The sequence below is a fragment of the Achroia grisella genome, unplaced genomic scaffold (genome assembly GCF_030625045.1).
Source record: "Achroia grisella isolate CSIRO2021 unplaced genomic scaffold, CSIRO_AGI_Agris_v1 utg702, whole genome shotgun sequence".
Lineage (NCBI taxonomy): Eukaryota > Metazoa > Arthropoda > Insecta > Lepidoptera > Pyralidae > Achroia > Achroia grisella.
In genome coordinates this window covers 110395-131374 of record NW_026712999.1, presented here as the reverse complement: position 1 = coordinate 131374, position 20980 = coordinate 110395, and the positions used below count along the sequence as shown (strand labels likewise).

At 33.4% G+C, this 20980-nt stretch overlaps 1 protein-coding gene across 1 annotated transcript; it reads right to left on the bottom strand.

Annotated features, from left to right (window-relative positions):
• Positions 1-4861: 4861 nt before the first annotated feature.
• Positions 4862-19141, bottom strand: LOC131850182 (uncharacterized). Its single transcript, XM_059200354.1, has 10 exons — positions 18933-19141; positions 17682-17856; positions 16496-16670; positions 15462-15559; positions 13855-14016; positions 11646-11840; positions 11014-11178; positions 10093-10165; positions 5456-6431; positions 4862-5132 (listed from the first exon to the last, which is right to left on the bottom strand). The coding sequence occupies exons 1-10, from the start codon at positions 19097-19099 to the stop codon at positions 4862-4864; spliced, it is 2457 nt and encodes an 818-aa protein (XP_059056337.1). The 5' UTR covers positions 19100-19141.
• Positions 19142-20980: the final 1839 nt, after the last annotated feature.

Below are 20980 nucleotides of genomic sequence, written 5' to 3'. Positions count from 1 at the left end.
GGCCCTCCAACGTCGGTCTTTGCGTTAGATGCCACTTCACATGTTCGTGCGTAGGGTTGTCGATATTTTTTAATTTTGCAAACAATAGAGGTGGATATAGTCGTATGTGGCGTGCGGAGTTTTTGATCGATTTTGAAATTGATGTTTCCTATTGCGTTGTTTCTAGATACATAGAATAGGCTTTATTTGCATTGTAGCGCGATGGTTATCACCTCACCACTGTACTGTTGTGTATGATGTAACGACATGTTGCTACTTAATATATTTGTTTATAAGATTAACAAAGTTGATAAGGACTAATCCTTACTAGTTCTTATTAATATTATAAATGCGAAAGTAACTCGGTCGGTATGTCTGTCTCGCTTTCACGCCAAAATTACTGAACCGATTTAAATGAAATTTGGTACACATATACTCAAAACCCTGAGAAATGACAGGCTACTTTTTAACGCGAAAAAAGGATTGTAAGAGATTGAAAGGGGAAATGAAAGTTTGTAAGGAAGTATTGTAATTTTTAAAACTAGAAACTTGATACTTATTTTTTATGCTATTAATGGAATATAAATAAAGAAAAAGGGATGTAAGGGGAGATAAAGGGTCGTATGGAAATACCGACATTTTAAACTTTTTTTTCAGGTTGTTGATTAAATATAAATAAATATGTCATTCAAAGTTTGTGAAAATGTTATCCTTAAGCAGTAAAAAAATAGGGGATGAAAGTTTTTATGGAAATTCGTCATGTTTGATGCTAGAACAATGAAACTTTTTTCATTGACTTTTTTAGCTTAGATTATTGATAATTATTTCTTTATTTGGTCGAGGTCACTATAACACGCAGAAAAAGTTGTGGGCACAGGTAGTTGTAGTATGTAGGTAGTGAGTATACAGGTGTAATAATTTAACTACATCAGTAAGTTTCTTTGATAGTGTGCTACATGACTTATTAGGAACGCGTATTTGTAACGCTGACTGACTTTACGCTGAACTTAAAATGTGAGTGGGGACGTAAACTAATGGAAGGGTGTTGAGTGTTGACAGAAATATTACAAGTGTAGGCACATCATTATAGAATGATAAAAGATACAGATAAGTAGTAAACTAAAAATATGTGTATAAATACAAGAAAGTTTTTGTGAATTGAATTTAATATTTTTTTAACAGAACTATTTATTTAAACGTTATTGAATTGTACAATAGGCGGGCTTGATGCTATTAGCATTCTCTGCCTAAAGATTGACTATCTTAGGGATTACAGATATGCCTGTTCAGGCATACAAGGCAGGCAAACGTCGCTGGGGTCACAGTTGATTGCGAACTCGATTTCGAGACCCCGGCACTATGGCAGCGAGGAGGAATATCGTGGGGTTTTTGGTCAGTAGGAGTCTCACAGTACCAACTCCTGAGACCAGAGGGTCTCCATGAGGAATTTTCCCCACGTAAAAGAAAGGGATTGCAGATATACTCTAAGCTGGTTTAGTTTTAACGAAATATAGTTCTAAAATAGCAAATAATGTATCATTAATCTAACATTTCATATATGGCTGCTTAAAAAATATTTACCTATAAATTGTTATGTTTATACCATTCTTATCGTCGCCTAATCAAACCCGTGACCTTCAGAAATAAGGCGATGTTGTAAACCACTAGACCGAACCCGTTATATACACTGTTTCCTTTTAGTTGAATATCATATTCATCATTTTTAGAAAACTAATAATTACGTACATAATTTAATTTCTTGACATTACCTATTAATGCGCAAAATTCTTTGGTTTGTGATTTCCTATATATTTATTGTGTATTATTTAAATTTAGCTTTGCGTTGAAAGCTTTAAAGCCTGTGAAGCTTCAATATAAGGCGTAAGGTTATTGTGGATTGAAGATTTATGATGTCGTTACCGACCTACCCTATACTATCCATCCTTTCGATCCGATCGACCTTTCCACCAATTTTCATGAAGTATAGTGGTGCTATAGGATATATGGTATGTATTCTTTATGTTCTATTTGTTTCGTACTTTTTTGTATTTATTAATGCGTGTGTTTGGATTTATAGATTCTTAAACTACTACAGTGATTTAATACAGCGGTAGTTTTTATTAGAATCTGGCCATACATGTTATATTATTAATATACCTAGTTAAACGGGTTGTAACGTGAATAATATTATAATACACTAGCTGTGCCCTCGATGTCACCCACGTGATATTTATAGCCTATGTGTTATTCTGATGTATAAACAATATTACTGTAAAGTTTTATTATTTATTATTTTCCGTTTAGTAGTTTTTGCGTGAAATAGTAACAAACATCCATCCATATTTACAAACTTTCGTGTTTATAATAGTAAGACAAATAGCGAGCTGTTTTAAAGCGGATGATATGCTCTCATTTCACTACATAGACTCTACATTCGCTCTTGATTTTTTTTGAGGTTATGGTCATTAACCATGACCGTTCTATCAAGAGCGAATTGAATAATAATAAGAAAGGTATCCACTGTTCTTGACGTTCCAAGTTAGGTAAAAATAATACATATTATAGTTATATACATTATTAATAAAATCCCGAAATAAAATAATTAAACAAACTTAATATAACAAAACAACAACTACACGAATATCACTTCATAACGCCTTTGGTAACCGTCATTTGTTCTCATTCTGGAAGTCTTAAATGAGCCCTCTAATATCACCGAGAAATAGTTTTTTAGAAATGGTGCCCGTACATTTTAAATAGTATATTCCATTTTGCAGTCATAACTTGAAATCTATGTTTTGCTCCTTGATTGATTCTGCACACTGAGCTATGGGCCATTTTGTATTGCTGTGGCACACATGCAGGTTTACCCATACTAAATTATATTGTAATAAATATTCGGTGATGTATCTTATATATAAAATTCTCGTGTCACAATGTTAGTTATCATACTCCTCCGAAACGGCTTGACCGATTTTTATGCAATTTTATATGCATATTTAGTAGGTCTAAGAATCCGCTACTATATATTTTTCAAACCCTTAAGTGATAAGGGATGTCCACCCCTAACATTTTATTTTAATTTTTTTGGACAACTTTTTTATATTGTGGCATTAAAAATACATACAACCCCAAATTTTTCACCTTACCATCAACTTCTATTTTTTAATAGCGATTCTAATATATAAACCAACGTCTACGGGGTTAGCTCGTACAGCTTGAATGTAGGTATATGTGTGCTAAGATACAAATAAAAAAAAAATATCTATCGCTGTCTTCTATGTTAGGTGTATTCCATAATACTAATAATAAGATAAAACCTGTAATTGTTTTTAAAGTAATAAAAATCAGTTCCCGACTTTAACATGGTGAAAAATTACCTTATTTTGGTGGTTTATTTTACGGCTGTGACAACCCTACGCTCACGTCTCGTTAGTAGCGTTTGTGTCTGCTTCAATCCGATATTTGAATGTACAGACTTCTGAACTTTTGTTCTTTGACAGGACTAGATAATCTACCATATACTATAGACGAGTTTTATACAAAATTGTTTGCATCTGCCGCCATGCTGCTCGCTTGCATGCATGGCTCGAATTCATAACTATTCTAACTTATGTATACTATGTATATACTACTGTATCTATATTATATATTACTATATCTATACAACATAGTTTATATATAGTAACTTTTTAAAATTGACTAAAAAATTTAAAATAACAATGAAATTTTGATATGTAATTTGTGAGAGGGACTAGTTTATGTTGTGTTTTAATTTAAATTGATTTGAGTATCTGAATTAAGATATGTGCATTTAAGTGCAAATTGTTGCAACTCTCCTCGATCTCCCCTGTAATCTATATTGCTTAATACCGACTACAGCTCAAACGAAAAGTAATATTAATTAATAAAGTAGTGTTTATTGTATAAATTTGTAGGTATTTATAATTTAAGAGCCACGCTCTTGTTGGTGGAGCTCTTGCTACTTTCCACGATCTTCCATCATGCTCTTTAAATCTTGACACGACATTGCTCCAAATTTGTCTTTAATTTGCTTGATGTAGCTGTACCGTGGTATTCCTCTCTTCCTCTTTCCTTCTATTTTACCCTCAATAGAATAAGACATACATAATTACTATCACAAATTCATCGTGCCCAATCAAGTGTTTTAACATTTTCCTCGTCTATTTTCTATAGTATTCAATTTCTGCCTTTTATCTTTTACCCTGTGCAGTATAAATTAGTAATGTAACATTGATTAGTGTTGTTCTTATAACTTTAACATCATTTATTAGAGGTAGTTCATCAAGCAAACATAATTAAGATTTTACAAACTCTTCTTAACTGCATATCAGATTCAAACCTAGTCTGGGAGTCAATTAGCTTTTGCAAATTGGAGTATTCAAGGCGCGTTCCGTGCGCCTCTATTTAATTATAAACAAACCCTTAAGTTGTCCTCCATTTAAGATTTAATGAAAGAACTTGGTTTTAATAGAACAAGTCGACGTGACAAGTCATTAAATTTTGCTGTAAAATTTATGAAGTATAACATCTGGTAACCTCGGGATCTCACGATTCCCACCTACACTCAGGCTGCCTGCACGATAATATGTAATGTTGTAGTGTACTCTGTAGGACCACTGTTGTATTTATGATCTTAATTAGTCTGTGCTAGAGTAAGTGTGAGAGGTAGCATTGTAATGTGCATACATATTATACATATAAAACACCCAGACCAATACAATCAAAGATTTTTATGGATGGAGAATCGAACCTGTGGCCAACGGAAGAAACACGGTATGAAAACCTGATAAACCATCTAGGCCGTCTAAACAATCAAATCAAGACAAAACTGTTAACAATATTTTATTTAATTTAACTATTACACAATAGTTGGTCCAGAATAAGCACCAGCCAAAACACAACCATTGGTTTCCGATTCCAATATCATAAAAGCGAATGGTTTATTTGCAATGAATTCTCTCCCCACCACGGATACCGCGTCAGAGACGACATCAGTAGCTAAATTAAATAATCCACCAGTGAGTGATCTTGAGGTTTGTTCTATTGGTGCCTCTAATCCTTCATTCCCGACCTTCAGGTAGACGCGTTGATAATAACTGCCTGGTAACGCTGGTGGTCTTGAAATGTAGCTGCGAATTGTTTTTGTTTTAATAATAAAGAATAAATGGCAGTCCAAAAAAAATACAAGAAATTTCAATGTATTAAAGTTGATTTCAGTCCTTTTAAGTTTAGAACCCATATAAAATAAAGGATTTTTTTAAGGTTACATTTTTTTGAAATTTTTTTTCACCATTAAATTCTCTATTGATATTAATTATCCATAAAACAAATCTGAAATGACAAATAATGTTTCGTGTATGGAATATTATTATTGGTTTTTCATTTCGTAAAACTACAGATAAAACAAACTTCGATAGATACCTACTAAAGAAGGACACAATAATAAACTTACCTGGTAACAGCTGGATTATTCCACAATTCCCTAATGCCCATAGCTTCGAGAACACGCCGTGCATCGTATTCGTATTCTAGATCAAAACGAGGTATAGCAACATCTAATGGAATTGCGCTTTCCGTCAGAACTCCCAAGATATCGGACAGGTATTTACCAATATTGGCAAACAAAGTTCCAAGAAGACCTAAGCTGTTATTCATTACAATTATCATTTTGTAACGTCCGTTGTGTCCGATTGGCAATTCTACAACTTTAGCGTTCAAAAGCGGCATATTCGCCAATCTTACACGCCTCCTCATTTTCATCATATCCACTCTGCCAATCTCTTTGCCTGCGTCATTGTAAAACGGCGCGTTCCTCTGAATCTTGCTATCCGCGAATGCATACGTCCAGAGGAATTGAAAGTCAATAGAATTGAACAGACCGGAGTTTCCATACAAAGCTGGACTGGAACGGAATTTTAGAAGGTTTCGTAATTGCTCAGATGCGAAGTTAGGATTATCCTTGATAGGAACGAATGCCAGCTCAAGGAACCCGTCATTTGCAAATTTCGCCCAATTAGGCTCTACTTTTGTATATTCATCGAGCACAAATAGATTCTTGCTTGCAATGCTAACATCATTTTGTCTCTCCGTTAAATGCTTCAAACTCATCGCATAATATTGTTCGCGTAGGCATTTTTCTTCAGGTAGATTTAAAATAGAGAAGAGTTCTTTTTGATAGATCGGTTCACAACCTTCAGCGATTGTCATGATCGATAACCAGATAAACAACGGCGAAAATACGTAGTGGCCTTTACTATTTTCAGATATTAAAGAGTTAAGTTTCGTATAGAACTCGTATAGCGACTTTTGGAAGCCCTTGTAAGCGTCTTGGCTGCAAACATTACCTAATTTATCTTTATATGTTGCCAGCAACGAAGGCTCTGCATTTAAGACACGGTCAGGTGCATCTCCGAGGAGAACTTTTTGTGCTGAATCAACAGCTGTACCTGTTAATTGGTTTGCTAAGTTACCCAACAGTCCGAGTCCACTCCCGTTGACCAGCGTCGTGGCAACCACTAAACAAAGCACTGACACTTTCATTGTACCTGACGGACACTACAATTAGTATAATGACCGTAGGTGTGCGCTATTTATACTCGCATTTGTTTGTGGTAAGCGATATGTGTAGAACATTAATTTGGATTGCAATTAACTTAATCGTTTCAAAAGTTATGCTAGTAGACAGGTAAAATGGTACATAGATATTTAATTTAACTAGAATAGCAAACTAATCCACCAGGTTTATCTTATGGCAAGCGGTAAATGCCTATGTATGTACATAAAAATAACCCTAGACAATTGACATAACACCATCTAGTTCCAAACTAACATAAATAGGAAACACCTATATAAATGCAAAAATCATACTCATGAATACAAATATTTTTGGTATGCGAGGAATCGAACCCGCGATCATCGCAAGTACAGCAGTGTGCTACACCGCTATTTTCTTATGACGGAGTATCGATCGTATCCGAGATAAAAAAAAAGCTATATATGATAAGCAAATAAGGTATTGCAAATTAGACTAAATAGAGTATATCTTGATTTAAAAAAACCTCGCGTCCACTCATCAACATCAGAAATAACATATAACAAAATTTATTCATAATTATTTATTTAATTTAACAAATGCATTTATTATCAATTAATATCACAATTATACAGACTGGAGCAATTATTAATTCATTAATATTTATATATCTAACAGTTAAACAATAACCGTCGTGGTTAAATCACTTTATTTTGTGGGAAGGGGATTCTTGGTCAGGAATACTTATGACACGATTGCTAGCAATGTACCATGTCAGGTTGACCATGCGGTTCCCCTTGGAAACCTAGTGAATCTGCCATGATGTGCTAACTGATCTGACCACATGTTCATCCTGTTTTCTTCCACTGGTGTCCCGCCAGCGTAAACCGTTAGTGTGCACTATACCAATATTATCCACTAGGGGGATAGGGGATTGTTAATAATGTGGTCTAACAACCCCATTGCAAGCAATGTACCGTGTTAGGTTGGTTGGGGACCATAGGGATAAATTTCTAGTGAATTTGCCATGATGGGCTACCTACTACTACTGACCTGACTTCATGGTCATCCCATCATCCTCCACTGGTGTCCCGTCAAACCATTGCCATGCGTAAAACATGCTTAGATATAGATATATCTAAAACTATAACGGGAACAGTGTATATAAAATCACATCTGAAACAAACAAAACGTATTGATAAGTAGAGACGATAAGAAAAATAGTGGTCTCGGTGGTAGTGTTGCTAACTCGACTAATATAAAATATGCTAAACTTCTGTTAAAATTATGCTAAATGTTATAAAAAATAAGCTAACATTTTTCAATGTCAAATAAAACGTTGTTTAATTTTAAATCTTTAAAAATAAACAAAAATAAATTTATTTTCTGTTATAATCAATTATGTTACCGAAAAAAAATAATATCTTCGTCCTTAGCCGATCATTCATATAGTGTGGCTAAGGCAATTCGAGTTGGTGAGGTAATGAAATAATGAATTTTAGGGTATAATGGGACAAGCATGTACTTTTAGATTGTACAAAAGTCTCTCAATTAAAACAAAATCTTGGTCTTCATCCACAATTGATGCTGATCGACAAATTGCCAACATGACAAGTAATCTATAAGTGTTCGGAAATAGGGTAAAAATTACTCTGACAAGAGTCTGTTCCTTTCATACCAGCTTGCAAGTGTGATAAAGACAAACTTTTTTTAGTGGAATTATGTCATGCTTAAATTTTTATAAAATAAAATATGCTATATTCTAAACAACAAATAAATACGCAAAAATCTGCCAAATCTAGCATCTAATTTATGCATTATAATTTAAATTATGCCAAATTGGCAACACTGCTCGGTGGTCTAAAAATTACGGCATGAAAAGAGTATGTCTTAAGTTATTTTAATTCGTTAAAGGTTTTATTAATAATTATTTTATTGACATACCGTAAAGTCTGGTCGGGTCGGTAGTAAAATATACTGTATTTACAAGAAAATAAAAACTTCATTGATGTCAATAACCTTTGAAAATCGCGTGTGCCGCGGTACTGTGTACTCTAGACTTGTAAAGAAGATACATGCGAATATAAAGCTAATATAAATACAGCTGTTTCTTGTAGGGTTGCCACTACGTTGGTATAAATTTTCCCAAAATAAAGTTGGGTCTAAAAAAACTTATTAATATATATTTTAATGTTATCTAATTTGGATTTCTATTTATTTTAATGTAATTGGGTTATAATCATAATATAATAATCTAGGACAATACGCACAGTGCCATCTAGTCCCACGATAAGTAAAGCTTGTAAGCTTGTATTATGCACATAATATAAGCTCTGATTGATGTACTTAACGTACAATTATATTATTTTTGGAAACTATTGTAATAAATTCATTGTGAATTTAAACTAACTGACCTGACCTCATTATCTCATCAAGTTCATACCCCCCACTGGTTCCCCGCCAGCATACACCGTTAGCGCAGGCGGGTGCACCATTACATTATCATTTGTAACGATACTTCTCCGAAACAGCTTGACCGATCGAGACCATTATTTCATCGAAGGTGACTTTGGGCCTTCACCGTTTACCACTCCAAAAAAATTCAATAAACACGCTACGCTCAACATGAGACCTGGTGTGTAAACGCCACACCGATAATAAACCTAGATCTACATATGCTTCTAAACCTTGTAATTTTACTTCATATGTCACACTACAAGGCCAGCTGCTTGACGGCTGAAATCCGTGACAGATGTGAATCCACACAGACTATACAAAGTCTAACTTGGTAGAATATGGCAACCCTGAGTGCTAGCAAGTTATGCCTTTGAAATATAATAAAGTCGAGTACAAATACCCACTGTTTCATTACAATAGACTATTACCATATTAATATTATACCATTTAAATGAGAGAGTTATTGATTTATTTGACTTTCATAGTTCAATAGCGCGTCCTGTAATCCTTTCACAGACAGTCTCGGTTGTTTAGCAGCACACAGCTTTATTTCCGATGGTCGCGGGTTTGATTCCTCGCACAGTATAAACATTTGTACTCATAAGTAAGACTGTATGTATTGGTCTGGGTGTTTTTTTTTTTTTTTTATTTACAAAAAAAAATCTATGTATTTCTATTAGTTGACTAGTACCCATAGCATAAAATCTGCTCAGCTTGGGACTAGATGGCGCTGAGTGAATTGTCCTGAGCTATTATTATATTATTTATTGTACAGAGCAATATATACTAAGGTTATAATATAATAACTTCAATAATGTTCAAACTTTATTAATTTGAACTTAATTTATTTAAATTGATTATGGTCGTAATATTATGGTAATTCTGGTATTAGGGTCGCCAACGCGCACGTGACATCTCTAGTGTTTGACGCTATGGTAAACTTTTATCTAAGATGAGTCATACGCTTGTTTGCCACCTACGTGGTATAAAAAAATGGTCGAATTTCGACCAGTAGGCAATCACTAGTTTATATAAATAGATAAAAAATCATATATAGTGCTCCTATTTTAGTATAATTTTGTTGGTCTGTCTATATTTACCTTCAGGTGGTACATCGACATCTATGGTATCATTCAAAGTGATATTCCTTAAGTAATCTTCCGTGAACACGTCCTAAAAAATAACAGATTAAAATTAAAATTATACTTGTACTTAAATTAATATTATACTATAAAAAACGACATAAAAAAATTATATGACGCATAAAATCTTAAGTATTTTTTTACGTTATTGGAATGGCAAGCTGACGGTCCTGATGGTAAATGATCAACGTCGCCTATATACTTGAGCAGCAGCACCAACACAATAGTCGTACAGTGCAAAAATTGTTCTTGAGTCTCTTAATAGTTCTTGAAGAGAGCGCGTGACTTGCCCCCCACCATGGCAGACCCAAAGATTCTCTCGGACAGAAGACCTTGCCGTATAGATCCCCGTCACATCGGAACACACCCCAAACGTCAAAACTTCCCATAACGAGCCCCCCAACTCGAAAACCCCCTTGAAATCCACCATAGCGAAGAACCGCGCTGTGCCCGGTAAATATCACTCTTTTTCTTCTTTTTTTTTCTTTCTATTTATTCTTTAACGAAAAGGCAAAGGAAACTCCGCCCATACAGCCATTTTTCTTCTGTAACACGTAGGTCGCATTGAAAAATCTTTTTTCTCACATAGGGACCGGCATTTTTTATTGTTAATTACGTATATTATTTTTTAAATATGTTTTTAGTGTACAATAATTTGAGGTAGACATTATTTAACCCCTAGATTTATTTCAATTAAAGTGCCCACAGGTGATCACTCGGTCCCAAAGCGTTTTACTTTCGTTGCGGAGTGACCCACCGGTGGACATGCCGTCTTTAACGTGTTAATATTGTATTGACAGAAATTACAGACGTTGCGAGACCTCGAGACGCAACGTTGCCGCTCTAGTCATGAGCATTCTTAATTTGAACGGAACTCACCATAATCGTGTAACCGTCTGTCGAGTTGAGTCCATACAATCTCGGCGCGAAAGAGACGGCGCGAGCCTGATTGTGAACGTTGACGAGAGCGAAAGAGAAGGTATGATACGCGTCACCCTTCATCGGCAGATGGTGCTTCACCCATAAAGTTACGGAGTCCGCCAACTGTGAAATAAATTTGCGGTGTTTTTTACAACTGTTTTTACAAGGATGGATACTATAAATTTATATCACGACAATTCTCCCTGAAAAGGTAGACAGAATAATTATCAAGTGGTGTAATTGTCAATGCAATGCTAGGTATATTAGAATCCAACGTAATGCATTGGGCAAGTCTTCCACTATCACTCGATAAATTTTGTTATGGGTGTTTACATCACTTTCAAAATTTATCCTAGTGACTTTCAAAATGTATCCTAGTGACGCTAGGATAAATTTTATGTTATCGGTGTTTATATCAGCGGAGAGATAGTCAGAGATATAAATTAACACATTTTTTTATATCAGTTAAATTTGAACTCACGACCTTTTATTCTAAGGCGGGGTAAGTAATAGGTCATGATGCTCTCTAAAACTAAACTTTCTAACTCTATTCTCTAAGCTAATTCTGTTAAATGGAAGTGTCAAATTACCTTATATGGCTTGGCCATCGCCCCTAAAGGGTCTTTAGCAATTGCCATTAACTCCAAATTCTGCAGTAATTGCCTTTCGTACGGTCTAATTCTAGCCATATTGCAGCTCAGTAATAGAGGTACAGACCACATCGCGTACACAGCTAAGTGCACTCTGCTTTGGCTATCTGACAGTGTACCAGTGCCGAATATCAACTGCAAATAAAAAAAAATACTGAACTCCATTGAAATAAAAAAAAATCGGATACTAGCAGCTCGCCCCGGTTTCCTCATTATTTCTAATCCGAATTGTAACGAAATTTGAACGCCTGTAACTTTTTAACGCCTTATTTTTTTATAAGCATGGCGTCGTAGACATCGTTGTTTATTTTTTATCTATGTTTTTTTTATAAATTTATTTATTATCTAGCAACAAGCCCAATATTTGAGGCTCTTATTAAAACTAAGATATCTCCAAAAGTGTTCGCTGAACTCAAATGTTGTAAAAGACAATTTTGCTCAAAATGAAATACTTATAATAAATAAAATAAAATATTTTTTTGGATAAGGATTAATATTGAATTAATAAAAACACTTTTGTAAATAATACATTTTTTAGATGAAATTTGATTATCATTAAAAGGTTCTAGTGAGTTAACCTTAAAAGATAGATGTAAATAACGTATCTACATAAGTTATTTTATTAGAATAGAAAATTTGTGACACATGTCAATAGATATTTCACATATATAAAAATTACTACGAACGAACTAGCGACTAGTGGCCAGTATATTACAATAGACATATGTTGTCGCTGGGTTTTTTTTAGAACTTTTAAAGCATAACAATTCCGTGAAAATGAAATTTCATGTACATTTTTCATTGCTGCTCCGCTCCTTGGTCGTAGCGTGATGTTATATATGACAGACAATATTTTGAGATTATTCTCTATTTTAACGTTAAACTATATTTATAAATATTTGTTAATTAATATTGTAAATATAAAATTGCTGAATGGACTTGTAGGCAAAGTTCCATTCAGCAATTTTATATTTATTTAGTTATTGTTTAATTATTCATAAAGGCGCTTATAAATAAAGGGTAGACAAATTATTACTTTGAAATTGAAGAGCAATGTCACTCAAACACTTTCTACTAGACAGCCATTACATTCACATCCATCCATACAGTTATGCGAATTTTTATATTACATTCTTTAAGTTAACTAAATTGTACATAAATCTATAAATCTTGTATTCAACAAAAAAAAAAGAGATTCTCTATATAACCATGAGAAGCTCCAGATGTCATCCTAGACAAATATAAAACATCCAAGCAGACGACTTATATAGTCTTTTCGTTCAATATTATAAGATCGGTCTCTATTTTAACATTAAAATACATTTAGAAATATTTGTTTGTTTTATTAATCAAGTAAGTTAAATTACTTTTCTGTCAGTTAACCCCTAACCGCTAAATTTCGGTTTGTCTGTGATTTTGTATCCCCTGGCATTACTTTCATTTTCGTGTTTGTAATAATATTAATTTCCTTGGCAGCAAACTTGTTTAGGCCACTTTTTGTCCTAAGGGAACGTGTAAGCTGAAACACGTGTTACCTTTTCAACCTACTATAAAAAGAGGCTTTCAATTCGGTTATTTATATACTAATACTATAAAGAGGTAAAGTTTGTATGTCTGTTTTTCGGGGTAACATCCGGATCTGGTGATCCGTTTTTAAATTTTCACTGTTAGGAACGATTTTTTTAACCCTGGACAATTAACACAGCTCCATCTAGTCCCACGGTAAGCAGCGCTTATGTTATGGGTACTAGACAACTCATATAAATTCTTAGATTTTTTTGTAAATACACGTACACACGTAATATACATAGATTACACCCAGACCGATACAAACAATCATATTCATGACACAAATGTTTGCACCGTGCGAGGAATCGAAATTGCGACCATCTGAAAGACGGTGTACTAAACCGCATGACCACCGCGAGGCCGTTAATAGTTATCCATACCATATCAAGGTCATTCCAGTATATATGTCCGTGATATCAGTCCACATATATTATACTGCCTTTCATAATACACGTAAAAAACAGATCAATAAAAATCATACTGATAAAATCTTTGTACCATGCAAGGAATCGAACTTGCGACTCGGAAAGTAAGACAATATGCTTAACCGCTAGACCACCGGAGTTATAGTGATACATACCATATCAGGATCATTCCAATGTCCAGGTCCGTGATACCGCTCCAATATATAATATTCTCTTTCATAATGATCCATTATGGCTTTGATGGCGGACCATGATAGTACCACGTCGTGATAGTTCCGCCACAAATTGCAATATGTTGCAATCGATGAATAGTCTGCCTGCAAAATATATATATATTATTTACTAGCTGCACCCGCGAAGAGTAAGCTCAGATATGACGGCTGATAGGGATCCGTGGAAGAAGAGCAAAGATAAAAGCAAGGCGATAGATATAACATAAGTACAACATGAATAAATTATAAAAACGTTTGTTTTAATGAAATAATTAATGTACAAACAGAATTCATTTATGATTTTATTATGTGTGGTTTTTATTGAGTTTGGAGTAACAGTTTCATGCGTAGGCTTCATGAAAAATGAATTACACACAGTATATTTTATGAATGGTTGTAAAAACCACTTTATGCGTACAATATTACGATTCATTTCGTATAGACATTCAACATAGTGTAATAGGTATTTAGAAAGGTATATTCAACGTTCAAATACAGTTACATCGATATATTTTATATGACGAGAATAATTTTATGATCCTACCAATACCTCTCTATAAAAATTTGTACCTGATAATAATAATAAAATATTTTCAAGACTTGTTTTGATGACTGTACATTGCACCTGTGCTAACAGTTTACGCTGGCGGGGCACCAGTGGAGAATAAGATGAAGATGAAGCCACGTCAGTTAGGCCATCTCGGCAACTTTACGAGGAATTAACCATAATCGTTGGTAGAAAGGAGATTAGGAGTAGTAAGTGATATGGACTAATAGCCCCATTTCTAGCAATGAATCATGTCAGGTTTATCTTCCCCTTGGAAAGCATCGTGGTAAATTGCCATTTGCCAAGATCTACTTACTGACCTGACTTTATGCTCATTTTATCATCCACCACTGGTACGCCACCAGCGTAAGCCGTTAGCGCATGGGAGTGTATCATTTCATTACCACCAATAAAAAAACATAATTAAAACAGCAATTGTTTCCAGGATCTCGTGAGGTTGACCTGAGAATTATTAACAATCTTAGCTTCCTTCACTACTAGATTGTAGCCTAGATCCTAGATACAAGTAGTCAGAGGAAATCATTTAAAAACAACGTGACCGAGATGAGCCTACCAACGTTTATCGCATTCATTTGCTAACGGTGTTTCCATCACATTTTTTGTCAACTACATTTTAAATTACAATCGTCATATGATAACGTGATGATCTAGTGATAGTCAGGACTATAGGCGATAGCTACCATTTATCATCAGATGAGGCTTAAGCTTGTTTGCCATATCGATTCATAATAGAATAGACGAAAAAGGTTTTTGACACTGAATTAAGCTTTAAATAATTTTAATTTGCATACTTAATGAGGCAAAACATTATGAGACATTATAATTATATTTTACAATCACTCAACTAACAAATTTTATTTGATCTAGATAAAACAACGAGCTTTCAGTCTAAGTCATAGTAAATCATAAGCTGTCCGGAAAGTCTCAAAAAATAAAGCATATTTCTTTATAAAAATTGTATCCATTAAAAATATTATATTACCTTCTGTTTATGTATGTACTCTATGTAGTACGGCCAACTGCAGGAATACACCATCGGTCTTCCAGTTTCGTTCAAATAATGACCCAATTTTATGTATGCTGTAATTAGAAATAAAAATAAAAAAATAAAGTAAAAAGCCTTTATGGCTATACTTATATTTTTACATATGGTTAATATTATTATCGATAAATGGTACAGCTTGTCTTCCGACATAGGCCTCCTCTAAAGATTTCCATTCTGTCCTGTCATCTTCCAATTCTTCTTTCTTATTTTCTTCTTTCTGCATTTCTTTTACCGTCTCGTGGATACCATTCTGTTATTATTCTTGTCCATTCCTCTTCCTTTTCACTTATCATGTGACCTGTCCATCTTCACTTTAGCCGTTTATAAGTTTTATATGCATTTTTGAAATTTGTTTTATGTTTAATTGTTTTTAGTTTTACGCGGTCTTTTCTTTTTAATTATACATTTACAGAATTAGACTGTGTACGAAGTTGCCTGAAAGAGCATTTCTGCCTGATCTATTTAAAAAGAAAGAGCCTGTTTTCTAAGATATATATCGGATAAAGGGTCAAATTATAGGGTAGGCATGACACTTTAGTCCTCTAGAATGATATACATATGGGCGTTTAATAATAAAATACAGTGCTGCCTGCAAATATCACTGTGGCTTTAAAGTCTGTGTATATATCTGTCTGTAATGCAAATAAATGACATACTTATCATCATAAATTAACACTAGAGAAGTTACAGGAAAATGGGCTGTAACATAGACGACCTCCGTGGTCTAGCGGTTTAGCACACCGCTTTAATTCCGATGGTCGCGGGTGCGATTCCTCGCACGATTTAAACATTTGTATAAGTATGATTGTTTGGATCGGTCTGGATATTTTCTTTATATTATGTATTTACAAAAAAATCTATGTATTTATATCAGTTGTCTATTACCCAATATACGAGATCTGCTTAGCTTTAGACGGCGCTATATCAATTGTCCTTAGATTTAAAAAGAGCTATAACAGTGTCTGTCTTACCTGTATTAAGATAGGCCTCTTCAACAAAACATCCATCAACTTTAATATAGTCGACGCCCCACTCCGCAAATGTCTTGGCATCAGTGCTGAAGTGGCCCCTCGAGCCTGGGTACCTCATACAGGTAGTGGTAGCTATATTGGTGTACATACCAAACTTTAAACCTCGTGCATTGATCTGTATGAACAATAATAGTCATTGGGGTAAGGGGATTGTTAGTAATGGGGACTTGGACCCCATTGCTAGTAATGTACCATGTCAGGTCGACCATCAGGCGCTTCCTCCTGTAAATCATTGTACAAAATTGCCATTTGCTAACTGACCTAACTACATGGTCATTCTATCATCCTCCACTGATGTCCCGCTAGCGTAAACCGTTAGCTCTGGTGGGTGCATCATTCCATTATCATCCATAATAAAAAAAATCTGGACTAAAACAACCATTACTAGTAAGGTATCAGTTTGAGCTCCACATGGATCCCGCTAGAAATCGTTGTGATAAATTCCTAATGAATTTACCACGATGGGCTAACTAACCTGGCCTCAGGCTTATCTTATCATCCCTTACTGGTGCCCCGCCCTCGTAAATCTATAATGGTGGACAGGTGCACCATTCCATTCATAAAAAAAATAGTCCTTATATTATTCAAGGTAAAATTTGTACAAAGTAGACTATGTGAGTACCTCTGTCACATTTACAAAATAAAATTAATGAATGGTATAAAATTGATATCCTCATCTGTCATCCTTAACTATAAGCAGGTGAAACTAATTTTGATGACAATAATCTACAACATAGAAATGGAAAAAATATAAATAAAATACTAAAGAATTAATATTGTCTAATGTAGACAGATGACTAATACTGACTAAACTGTATTAATAAATATTGTCACAACAAACAGATGCTCTATCAAAGGATTGCTAATGTAAAAATTAAAGTTAAAACCTTATGGTTTCTTTCCCATAATTTGTAATATTTGTAGTGTTGTTTCAGTGTAGTTTATTGTTATGTCCACACTATGTAAAGAATATAGAATTAAATAATTAATATTGAAACAACATGATAGAGGAAGAAATTGAGAAAACCACAATTAATTTTCTCTAGAAATGTACTGTTGATTAATGTATTGGATTGTAAGCTGTTGTTTTTTTAACAAATAAATAAAAATATAAAAAAGAACTAACATAATCTGCTAAGTATTTCATGCCCCTTGGAAATCTCTTCGTGTCTGGAAACAGTCTTCCGTACTCGTCACGTTTCTTTTCTGACCAGCAATCATCAATGATGATGTATTCAAACCCTGCTTCTTGATATCCTTCCTCATAAAATGTGTCAGCCACCGACATTATAAGCTGCTCACTAGAAATACAATTACATTTTTATCTTAATTTCTCATATAATTTGTTCATTGCATCTCTGTACATTTTGTACAACATGTATTATGGCAAGTGTTCTGAGGAATTGTTCGGATTAATACTAGCTGCATTTCACCATTGGACTGCCTAACAGAAAATATATTATGATCCTGATTATCTGGATGAATCAGTCCCCACTTAATATGTTATTGTTTTTCCAGAAACTTTTTTACACAAACATATTGTTTAATCAAAAAAACCCATTCCAATAATTATGTATAAAGTCTATCATTGTAAAAAAATTAACTTTTTTTTAACAATGACAGACTTTAATATTTTAAAAATCATATGTTCATATATAACATTTTTAGACCTCCTAGTACTAGTGATGTGGTCCTTATATATATTTATAAGACGAAAATTGCATAATGTTCATTATGCCATGAAGGTGTAAAAGCTTAAAAAAATTATTTACTATTATATTTATAATATTAAGTATGTGGCATATGCCATGGTGCTTCCCAAGTGAATATTAGAAAACAGCATTGTATTAGGCAACCTAGGACTTGTTATAGCTGTGTATTAATTAATCATTTGAATCCATCAACTAAGTTTTTGTTTTATGCAATAAACAACATATCATTATAGAATTGTCTATTGTTTATAAATACTTTTTTAGTATTAGTTGATGCTTTTGCTTATTGCAAATATAAAAAAACATTATTTAATAGATGATTTAATAGATTTTTAATTTTCTTTTATTTATTACTCTTTATTGCACCTTAAAAAAATACAAAATAAAGTAGAATATACATAGTATGCAGGTACAAAAGGCGGTCTTATCGCTTAAGCTTCTGATTCGCTAGACAAAATATTATTGTAATAGTTCAATTTTAATTGATTTTATGATTAAATAAAAATTATTTTATTGATTTTGAAATGAATAACATTTATTTCAGTATGATTATGAGTGTATTTATCATGGCAAAAAAAATAATTACATCACCCACCAGGTACATCAAGTAACTACAACATAAATGTTATGTTTGTAAACAAAAATATGTGAGGTTATAAACATACTCCAGACATTTCTCCGGATTGTCGTCACATTTATCGCCGCACATGTAGTAACCCCACGACATCCACCCCATGGGAGGTGTTCGAGCTAAACCATTGTCTAGTAACCGCACATACTCGGGGAAAAATGGGAAAAACAACGCTATGAAACGGACACGTAACCCGAACATGTTCACAATGAAACTCCATTAAAGTTTTAACAACAAATCACGAACATAATAATATTTAATACGGTACATGTAATTCAAATCTATAATGCAGTGTAATTTTAATTAAATATTTCTCCTTTAATTAAATATGAAACACAATATTTACAAATTTGATATTGTCTTTTTTGACATTGACATTTACAAAAACACGACAAATAACTTTTCTTTTTTATATTACAGCAACGATATCATACCCACGCAGCCATATCAATTTCCAATACTTACTATTAACTTACTAATTTCTAAAAATAGTTCTCCATTAAAGTCTGTGTCTTAATGAGATCCGTTTTTATAAAATAAATCATTATTAATTTATAATCAACCAATTAATAATTATATTGTTCTAAATAGATCACTATGTAATCATAAAATTAATTGAACATCATGTAGGGATAATCGAATAGTATCATATAAATCAAAAACATCTATCGATCAAGATATTGCAATATCTCCGAATATTTTTCTGAATTTTCCAAATAAAATCCTCGTGTAAAAATCATTTAGGAAGCAATGTCACATCAAACGCAAGACGTCACGTAGGGACGGGCAATCGGTGAGCGAAATAAAAAGTAACTGTACCTACCCGATCCAGACGATTTAAGTAAAGGGTCAGAGGAGCCCTGCGTGTTATAGCTTCCATGGCTACATTTTTGTTAGAGATTCAACTGAAAAGGTTGAAGACATAAAAATGTAGGGTGACATGAAATAGCCTCACTTGTAATGTATTTATAGCATAGGCTTTCTAAAAACTTTATACAAATACTCGTTTTAATAGCGAGGTAGGCAAGGTAGTCTCTGGAAGACGTCTTTTAATTAACAATTAATGAATGTTTGTTTCTTATGAATGTATACCGATAAATGCAACGTTGTCAACTTTTAAAACGTGAGACAAATTTCGTCCTCTTTGAAAAAAAAATTCTAAATGGTAAATAATAAAATCCTCATTAAAATTCGTATCATATAAGAAAAATAAGATGAAGAATAGACAAAGGTAAAGCTACTTAATACTATTTTATAACTTACTTTAGACATAAAAAATACAACTATACTCATTCCAATAGAACCTACATAAAAGGTAAACATTTTATGGTAAATATCACAGAAGCACTCAGTAAATGGAAATAGTAAAACATTTATCCGACTCTTAAGGATTTTAATTGTATACTTAGTACCTATATAGTTTTATCGAGGCACACTTAGCACAAAGTCATTTATGTGGGTATCTCTATCTCAACTGTGATAACTGCTAAGCAATTTTTTTAATGGATGACAATGGAATAGTGAACAACTTTTGCTCTCTGGGGCTCTCAATATCGGAAATAAAAATAAATAGAATTTCTATAAAAAAAAGTAGCCTAAGTTACATCTTATAATATTAGCTGTTTGAATGTGAAAATCTAGTCAAAATCGGTTTAGCATTCCAGAGATTAGCAGGTACAAACAGACAGACAAATTTATTTTTAATGAAACGTTTAATGTAATGTTCATATGCATTTAGTGAAAAGCTGTCAATATGAAATTACAAACAAACACTAAATATTTATTTTTCGATATATTTATTAATTGCATACATGGCGGATTTAATGCCTTATGGCATTCTCCATCAGTCAACCATCGCGTTGATCAAAGATAATAAGGCGCTGCTATTAAATAAATAGTATTGAAATAAAAATGTTGTAGGTGTATTGTTTGTCTGCCTAATTATAGGTTCTCAGACACCTTGTTCTCATTCACCGTTCACAGCGTAATGCCCGCAAGACGCCAGCAGTGTGCGCTAGAGACGACACAATACTTCCATCTCTTTCCCACATACACTACATACAGTGGTATTAATTGTTTCTT

Coding starts and splice junctions, on each gene's coding strand:
- LOC131850182 (XM_059200354.1), bottom strand. CDS start 19,099: ATGTTCGGGTTACGTGTCCGTTTCATAGCGTTGTTTTTCCCATTTTTC. Junction 11,841..13,854: donor ATTGGAATGATCCTGATATG/GTATGTATCACT, acceptor TTTTATTTGCAG/TTGATATTCGGCACTGGTAC. Junction 5,133..5,455: donor AATAATCCAGCTGTTACCAG/GTAAGTTTATTA, acceptor AACAATTCGCAG/CTACATTTCAAGACCACCAG.